General features: G+C 33.2%; 2 protein-coding genes across 2 annotated transcripts in view; both read right to left on the reverse strand.

The window, feature by feature from the left end:
- The window catches only part of LOC133197937 (uncharacterized), a 9,876-nt gene extending 5,411 nt beyond the window's left edge, over positions 1-4,465 (reverse strand). The window contains exons 1-2 of the mRNA XM_061334111.1: positions 4,397-4,465; positions 4,094-4,295 (exon numbers count right to left, since the gene is read on the reverse strand). Of these exons, the coding sequence (XP_061190095.1) occupies positions 4,094-4,295; positions 4,397-4,420 (226 nt within the window). The 5' untranslated portion in view covers positions 4,421-4,465. The remainder of the gene's footprint in view (positions 1-4,093; positions 4,296-4,396) is intronic.
- Positions 4,420-8,945, reverse strand: LOC133197841 (arrestin domain-containing protein 3-like). The gene is made up of 4 exons (XM_061334030.1): positions 8,733-8,945; positions 8,117-8,296; positions 4,508-4,579; positions 4,420-4,431 (listed from the first exon to the last, which is right to left on the reverse strand). The coding sequence occupies exons 1-4, from the start codon at positions 8,877-8,879 to the stop codon at positions 4,420-4,422; spliced, it is 411 nt and encodes a 136-aa protein (XP_061190014.1). The 5' UTR covers positions 8,880-8,945.
- Between the last annotated feature and the right edge of the window lie 771 nt (positions 8,946-9,716).

Raw genomic sequence — 9,716 nt, forward strand, 5'->3', positions numbered from 1 at the left:
TGGTATAGCTACTTCAACCACAGAGCTTAGTGAATTTTAAAATTCACAACCTTTTCAACTCTTAATCATTCTTAAAATATTTATATCATCATTTCTGATTCAAGGGAGAACTAGAGATATGATCAGAAGTATATCCATTGACTAATAAACATGTACATGTATATTGTGTTTTTTAAGTCATTAATGTTTGTTTGTTGTTAAATGTCCCTCTTGGGAATTTTTCACTCATACGGAGACACCACCACTTAAAAATAATGAAGACGTACAAGTCGGATTTAAGGTTAACATTCATTTTAGGAATTTTCAACAATTAATTAAGACGTAAAGAGATAACTCCTTCCCCTTGCCCCTTCCCCTTCCCAGACCCCAGTTTGTTCATGTATGCAAAATAGTCTAATACTTTGGTTTGACATAAAAAAAATGTGAATACATACAAATAGTTTAATGGTCCATCTCTTTGAATGATTTTCATTCCTAATTCTAGGTTGACCCAAATTCATGAATGAAATGTCAAGTAATCTTATCATTGATGCACTTCTATTTAATTTGATGTAGTCATATTATGAACAAGAGAGTGGGGATGACCTCAAGGGTTCATAACCTTAAACCATTAGATGTACATAACATAATAACACAAGAAACAAAATTATGTCTAGTCAAATGGAAAAATTTTCTACTATTTAGGAGTCGCATGATCATTTGTCATTTCAGGGACAGGGAGCGGCTAGGGAGATTGGAACCCCCCCCCCCCCCCTGGAATTTGCAGAGTTATTTAAATAGGACTATATACTGATTTACAGAAGCAAATAAAAAATGACTTTGGATGCCCTCCCCCTTTAAAAACATGGACCCCACCATCATTGTTTTTATTTTGTTTGTTTGTTTGTTTTTTTTTTATTTTGCTCCTCAGGAAATTCTGGGCTGGAATTTTTTTGGACCGAGGTGTGGACCCCCCCCCCCCTCCGGAAAAAAATTCCCGGATCTATGCCTGTAACTGAATGTAATGTCGACAACGGGAGATAACTCTTCAGAATGTGAAATTCGTCTATTGTGGCATCGATGATCCACTCTCTACGATCGGCTCATACATTCAGTGTCTGAGAGAGAAACGAACGACAACTCTGCATAGGAGATTGCCGATGATCTTTGATCCTTTTTAAACTTTAACCTAACCATTTGCATTTTGGTTTATTTTACCCCAATCTATACTTAAACTTGTACTTACCGACTGTCATAGGTCCTGTCAACTTCATGAAATATAATCCAATTAAAACACAAAATGAATTAATTTCCACTGATATACATGTAACACTGCACCATGTCACATGGCATGTGCAATCTAAAAATGATAATGGTAAAACTAGTACTAGTACTGGTAGGGTGACGCAAGCCCAATGTGATGTAGAAATTTTCAAAAAGGTGTTCACATACATGTACAGTACAAGAACAAATTTTAAATTATCATAACAAACGATGTTTTAACATAACTTTGCCATCTAGGCCTATTTCCAAAAACAGGCATATTGTGTGTGTGTGTATTTGGGGGGGGGGGGGGGGCACATATAAATTGATTGGGTATGGCTTTTCAAGGAGGTTTTTGCCTAATCAAATACTAAAAAAAGTTTGCACATTTTGATAAATTCATCAAAAACGCTTTGTACTAAAATAATATTATTTGTTGTTGAGAAGATAAATTTAATTTAAAAAGTTCCAATTATGGTCCAAAAATTTATATCCCCCCCCCCTTTTTATTAAAACCTAATTTACAACATTAATTAAATTCTGATATTTCAGACTGGTAATGAATTAAGTATATGAAATGCGTATAAGAGGTTCATGGGTCACATGGTCACCTGAGCATTTTATGCTCGATTTGACGAATACATGTACTGTGTAAATTGTAGAATTATTTGGACTTTTTCCTTGGTAAGCCCAATATGAAGGAGTGTGCATTTAGAGGCAAACACCTTAGTGCGGGTATTACTGTCTCATGACAGCATCTAGTTATTTTATGTTATCCTAATTCTTATAGACAGTGCAAACCGAAATTATGATGGGAAATTCCTTGAGGCACTTTAACCCTTACACTCGTAAAAATATCAAATGGGCAATTTAAACATTCAAAGATTACCGCTCGGGAAAATCTCCACTTTTGACCAAGATGAACAGCGATTCTCTAAATTACTGGATGCAGCGATTTCTGTGGGAATTGAAAAAAAGACGAGTCGGAATATCCATCTTATTCCCTGTACCACATTGTGTGTGGTTTGTTCCGCTTCAAGTTTATGAGAGACGAAAACATTCATTTAAAGATGCGCTTTGTTAATTCCCTTGCGGATGTAAAAATTTATGTGATGATTATTTTTTTTTATGTTAGGAAAGGTATACCTTCACTTTGTTTATATGACTTTGTATTTTGTTTATTGATTGGATCCTTTGTTTATATTTTTTTTCTTACTCAATGTAAGGCTAAGGGTCTGAAGAATTCTGCATCATCGCCCAGGCGTACTCTGTCTTAATAGAGCATGGCTGTTAGAGCACAGTTTGTCATGTTATATAAAAAATAAAAACTCAGTGGTCTTCAAAAGAAAAACACCGCAACAATGATATAAGTTTTCTATTATATTAAGACTCAAACTTATCCGCTTCCATGTCTTGATATTATAATATTCTTATCATTCCTTACTTTGAATTGTGACACGATAGCAGTGTTTTTCTTTAAAGTTTGCTGTTCTGTATTAGCAATACAGAAGGGGACTACAGTGGGCGGAGCTATTTTCCGTTCTGTATTAACCCTATATAATAGTGCGTAAAATACAGCACGATTCTAAAAGTAAATCTGATTAAATTTATCAAAAGCACGTACAAATAGTAAATGCCATTTTTTTTTCTATTCTGAATTTTGGACCAATATTTCCTTATGAATGTAAAATGTTAAATTTTCTCAATTACTCTTAAGAACTTATTCCACACATAATTTATACGTTTTTCGATCCAAACGAAAAGGAAAACTCGCAGTTATGGAAAACATCCTGTATTGGAAAAATTTCCCAAAATATGCTTTCCCTGCATTTTTGTTTTCCCCGTATGGCAGCTTATGACGAAGGTTAAAGTTTCTCAGATGCAAGTGAAACTCCATTTTGTCACAAGTGATACACATGATCCTGAAATGTGAAAACCCTAGAACCAACTGTTCAAAAATTATGGCCAAGATTAATTTTTTTTCAAAAGTAGGTCAAAATCCAAGGTCAAGGTCAAAGGGTCAAAGATGCTGGTATCTAAAGTAAGGTCTTGTCATAAGGAATACATATATAAAGTATGAAAGCCCTAACACCAACTGTTTACATGTTATGGCCAAGGTTAAAGTTTTTTCAACAGTAGGTCTAACTCCAAGGTCAAGGTCAAAGGGTCAAAGTTGTTGGTGTCCAGTGAAAGGTCTTGTCACAAGAAATACACATGTGAAGTATAAAAATCCTAACACTAACTGTTTAAAAGTTATGGCCAAGGTTAAAGTATTTCAATATTTAAGTAGATTAAACTCCAAGGTCAAAAGGTCAAAGTTGTTGGTATCCTAAGGAAGGTCTTGTCACAAGAATTATATATGTGAAGTATGAAAGCCCTAGCATCAACCATTCAAAAGTTATGGCCAAGGTTAAAGTTCTTCAAAAGTAGGTCAAACTCCTAGGTCAAGGTCAAAAGATCAAAGTGGTTGGTATCCAAAGGAAGGTCTTGTCACAAGAAATACACATGTGAAGTTTAAAAGCCCAAGTACCAACTGTTCAAAAGTTATGGCCAAGAATAAAATCTTATAAAATTTTGCAAAAGTGGGTTAAACTCCAAGGTCAAGGTCATAAGGTCAAATATGATGGTACCCAAAGAAAGGTCTTGTCACAAGGAATACACATGTGAAATATGAAAGCCATACCTTCAACCAATCAAAAGTTATGGGCAAGGTTAAAGTTTTTGCGGACAAACAGACAGACAGATGGATAGGACAAAAACTATATGCCCCCGAATCTTCGATTACGGGGGCATAAAAATATTAAGTCACTGCAATTATATACTTCTCATAAATCTAAGTCTATTATTGTACCTATGTTTGAGGTATCCGACGTTCTTGCCGTTGGGTGTACTGATTGTTGTCTAGGATCACCGGGAACTTCTAATTGAAACGCTGACAAACCAGACACAAATTGACCTCTCTGATTATCTGACCTTAAGGGCGTTGTCCCGATGATTATTTTGATTGGAACATGGATATTTTTCCCCGGCGAGTTAATTGGAACAACAATCAGCTGTAAATGAAATATGTAATGTCCCTTACGTATACTAAGCAAATATATGAATTTTTTTTGCTCTTTTTACAAGTTTTATCCTCAAGGAAAGAAAGTATTACTTCTACATAGTAGTCAATGTCCATTATTGAACATCCTTCAAGATTTGATGTAGGCGAAGTTGGAGCAATGAAAAATCCTCCCATCCAGGATTCGGAATATCCAGAATTTACTCTTCGGTGCTTCACTGTTTCAATTATTTCTTCTGACGTTATAAATGCTTTCTTGGAACGATAAGTAGATATCTGTGAAAAATAATCTTGAATTCATTTTTTTTTTATTTTACAAAAGCAAATCCCTTCACGGTAAACAGAAGAAGTACAAAATACAACAAGACACTTTGAAATTATAGCAAGTACAGTGGGTTGACTTTGGTTTGCTAACTACCCAGCAGGCACACAACATTGAAAAAAACTTTGAATCAACGTTGATTATATATGTTGATTCAACGTTTAGTTTATGTAAGATTTTGAAAATTGAGTTCAACGTTGAAATCTTAACGTTGATTCAATGTTGAAAATCAATGTTGATTAGACATTGAATAAAAGTTCATTCAACGTTGTTGTTTTTTTCGGGGGGGGGGGGGATAACTTATTTAAAATTTTATTTTTTTATTAACTAAGATGCCTTCATAATTATATAAAGGAAAACATATATAAACCTATATTGTTAACATTTAATTAACTTCCTATCAATAGATCAGTTGCAATAAATTTCACAAAAATACATTTTATAAATTACATGTAATCAGTACAAAACCCAAACATTTTACAAATGTCTTCTATCTTCACGCGTGGTCAAGAAATAGTCCAATACACGAAAACATTCCAAGATAAGATGTAAATCTTATACGTAACCATTTTGATGCATCAGATGCGCATTGCGACAAATTATGTCTCTTCACTGTTGGCATTAAATCTTGGTGTTAGAGTCCTGGTGTTGGAGTCCTGAGGGTGGTGTTGGTCTTTGTGGGTGATCTTGGACTCCTGGGGTACTGTTGATCTCCTGATTAGTGTTTTCTCCTGGATTATGTTGGTCTTCTGAGTGGACAGATTGGTGCAGCGTTTTAGTTGATTACCCCTACAATGTACAATTTAATATAACAAATATTCGTATAATGAAATATGTTAAAATTGTGTTCAATCTCATAATCTTTTTATTCCAAAATTATCTTTCAGTGAAAATTGACGAAGGCTTTAATAAACAATTAATATCTTGCGCTTTTTCCAAATTATGAATAATCAATCCAAAGACAAATTTAATTATTAAAAACGAATTATTAAATAAATACATATATGCAAAAATTAGTTAATTTCTTGGCATTGCAAATGATATTTATTAATAAAACTTTAAAATGCAAATTTTTAAAGTGTAATGAGAATGGTTAATGCACTGTATACCATTTGATTTCCATGTGCTAACATTCATCAGTTGCTTAATTTGCTGGAAGCCGTGAGGTGCTGGAATGTACTTCATTAACAAGGTACATCTATATCATTGTTTGGCCGTGAGATTAAATCTATTTCTGCATGATATTTCTTCCATCTCTATATAAGCCATGCCTGCTGTTCACAAAACACAAAATAAAATGAAGTATATTGAAAGTGTAACAGGAAAGTAAAGAAAAAATTTGGTAAAAGTATGTGTTCCATCAAAGCAAAAGATTTACACTTGAATTTCTCAACCCAAACTTGTGCAGCAGTTCAATATCTCATAAAACAATTATTTACAAGTAAAACTCAAATCCAAGACATGAAAAAAAATCATTAAAAGAGGAAATTACTTTTAAAATAATGATTTACTCATCAAAAAAAAAGGGGGCAAGGGATATACTGGAAAACAGACGGGGAATTCCTGACTGCACCCCCCCCCCCCCAAGTAAAGCTATACAAAGACAGATCCATAAGAATCTGAAAATAAAATTCAGGGTTCCTTAAGATGTTACAAATGTGAGAATGGGATGTAAACGGGACTCGGTGTGCCATGAAAACTGCCCAAAAGCCTTCGATGGAAATGGTAGACTTCCCCTGAATGCTGGTGGTTTTGCCCCGATTACCTGTTCGCTCTGAGTGGTTTCGCACCATTTCCCTGTTCGCCCTGAATGGATTCGCCCCCATTGGTTTTCTTGAAACTTACAGTGTGCTTGGTGTTTATTTAAGCAAAAGTCGTTTGATTAATGAGTGTTTAGATTAATATAATTATTGAGCACTTTAATTAAATTCAGTTATGAGTTGCCAGTCTGATTTTCACGACAGATATAAGATAAGAACTTTTCTTTAAAAAATCACGAACACGGGAAAAAAAAAAACATAATTCATCTGTGTTAAAATATGTAAAATTTATGTTTCGTTTAAGTGTTTCAATTTTATTCCAACAATCTCCATCTTTTTTTCGAAGTTTGATATATGTAGATTTACTTCATTAAAACGTAATCAAATAGGTTTGCCGTGTAGATAGCTTTGCTATCTATACAATAAAAACCTCACTCTCTACCATTGGCTCATACATTCACCTCTGTCGTTGGCTCGCGTATATCACAGTGATAAGCACGAGAAATAGTGCGTTTGTTTAAATTCATTATAATTAAATGCCTGCACTAATGTTCCTCTTTTAAGGTAGATATTTACTAAGTATATCTAGAACTATTAGTTAAATTTGAAATAATCTTTTAAATGTCATGTTTTTTACGTTATGTCAAAAATCTTGACGTGAGCCCATCGCAGAGGTGTCTGAGAGAGAAACGAACGACAACTCTGCAAGGGAGATTGTAAAAACCTTTTCCATAGCACATACGCAAAAAACACAAACATAAACATTGAAGATTTGTCATAGCTAGCTGCCAAAATACACACGTGGAAGTACATGTACAGGTAACAGATATAATCGGGGCGAAACCACTCGCCGCGAAACCACTCAGAGCGAACATGTAATCGGGGCGAACCCACCAGTTACCCTTCCCCTTTCAACATGTTCAAGTGGCCACCCCCCCCCCCTTTTTTTTTTATAGAATCTTTGATCCATTTATGCTAAATATCCTAACACTTAACATACACAAGATGTAATACTCTCAAACTATGAAGATCAATTAACTAAACTTTACAATGGAATAGTCTTCAATGTGGTCTTCATGCATTCTTTAAATAAAAAATATTGAACTGAAATTGGCGTCAGTTGGAATTCGAAAACATCCATAATCACGAGCAATTAAGACAGATGACAAATCGAGTTATATTTTTAAAATCTTAAAACAGCTGTATATATAAAATCTTAAAATTAATCAAAACTTACCAGTAACTGTTATCCGGTCTTTTTGAATATTTTCCGGATGTCCTATTGCGCATGCTCTTAATTCGTACTTTGGCAAATTCGTACTGAATTCACATTAATCACTGAATTTGTAAAATTCATATATTTACCTTTCTTGTTAGTTGTAATAGTTATTAATGATATACAGTAGTGCGACTTTGTCAAGTCCGACCTCGTTATGGTCCGACAATGTTATAGTCCGACATTATTATAGTCCGAATTATTTATCAGAGAAAAATAGAATTCCCGCTCAACGAAGATCCGACGTTGAATCAATGTTGGCAATTCAACTCAATTTGAATTCAGTGTTGAATCAACGTTACATCTTCAACGTTGAAAAGTCAACGTTGAATCAATATTGAATCTAGATTTATCAACGTCTAAACCCATTTTCAACTAATATTCAACGTTTAAATAACGTTGTGTGCCTGCTGGGTAGGTACTTATTAATAAATTTATGATATTCTTGCACAAACCTGATAAAATTTTACACGATTTTTGCATATTTTTCCACTGAAATTTTGAATTTCCGCATGGAAAGAAATTGTTTCTCCAGGGATATATCCAAGTTTGTCTGTCGTTAATTTGCAAGTTATCGGCCCTGACATACAGCATAAACAGCATATATATTTATCTTCCTCTTTCTGGGTCCTACACTAAAGATGTAAAATAAATTTATGCAGAAGAGTTACATGGCCAACAGAAAACAACTTAATATATACAATCTAAAATCTTATAAAAATTGACAACTAACTTTTGTCTTAAATTAGTTTTTAATGTTTTAAAAACAAGATTTCTATGATTGAGACTGATATGTACGATTTTCAAGTGATTGCTTATTACTTTCCAGTTATGAAATAGATATATGTTGTAATATATATGCTCTATTTCATCTTTATATTTGAGAGGTAGTCAATCTGTCCATGAAACGAATAACTAATTAATGGAAAACAGTAAAACATTTTAATATACATAGTAAGACGGTTTGTATTGGCTATCTGTTTTCTTGTGTTTTTTTTCTTTTACTTTCCATAAAAAAACTGTTTTTGATTTGTATCATTTAAAATTTTTGCAAAAATGATATAAACCTACAGCTGCATTTGGAATTTTGTTCAAATCTAAATCTGCAAGAATTGTCAACTGATGTTCAGTTTCATATTTCTTTTTCTTAGACTTTTCAATTATGCCTGATACAATATATCGAACAAAGCCATGGTATCCTTGAAATGTTGATGGCATGTTTTTTGGAAGTGCAGAAGAAAATGGATATACGTATTTTCCAGGGGGAAAATAGTTTTTATCTCCCATACCTGCACCTACAATAAGAAAAAAAAAGAGAAAATGATTTATCTAGGACTGTTTTATAAAATCTATATGCCTCAACTCAATGCAAAAGAAATCGTGACAAACACAAAATTCCTGATGTAGGGATTGCCAGGGAATGTCAATAGCAAATATATGCTGTTTGTAATGAAACAAAATGTGGAATATAAAATCTATTGATGAAAGTTTTTTTGAGAGAAATTAAATCATTTTATGCTTAAAATAAACATTTTGCGTCTATATTGTAATTTTGGTTTGACCCTCAATTAACCGGTCCTAAAAGTAAAACACAGGGTCAAGAAAAACCCGTATCAAACAAATTATTTTTGAAAAATACAGATCATCAATTCAATTTTTTTATCAATAGAGAATTTATTTCTCCTTTTCAGTTTTGAAAACATGTTTTCACGACAAAAGTTAAAGAACTCACATTTTCCAATGTCCGGCAAAAGATTTTTTACTATTACATATGTAACAATGCTTTTTCGTTATGATGATACTTGTATGATGTGCATAGAAAAATCATGCTGTTTAGTGAAACTTGATTATTTTATGATTTTAGAATCATACTTTATACTATTGGTAAATTATATCAGTAATATTTGCAAGTAATGTTAAGTATAAAATCTTTTGAATTGCAAAGATATGTTTCCGTTTCTCAAGAATTACCTTTTCCATATAATGGGACATTTTGATCCAGATAAAGTTCGGAGGCTTTAAAATATTTTCTCTCTCCATTTCCTCCGAGTATAA

The sequence above is a fragment of the Saccostrea echinata genome, unplaced genomic scaffold (genome assembly GCF_033153115.1).
Source record: "Saccostrea echinata isolate AGI-Se365-2 ecotype Australia unplaced genomic scaffold, CSIRO_AGI_Sech_v1 ptg000032l, whole genome shotgun sequence".
Lineage (NCBI taxonomy): Eukaryota > Metazoa > Mollusca > Bivalvia > Ostreida > Ostreidae > Saccostrea > Saccostrea echinata.

Bases quoted from the DNA above. Each gene is read 5' to 3' on its own strand.
- LOC133197841 (XM_061334030.1), bottom strand. From the start codon at position 8,879: ATGCCATCAACATTTCAAGGATACCATGGCTTTGTTCGATATATTGTA. The intron at 8,297-8,732 runs GTAGGTTTATAT...TTACATCTTTAG, and splicing joins ACAAAATTCCAAATGCAGCT to TGTAGGACCCAGAAAGAGGA. The intron at 4,580-8,116 runs GTTTGTGCAAGA...TATTTTTCACAG, and splicing joins ATCGTGTAAAATTTTATCAG to ATATCTACTTATCGTTCCAA.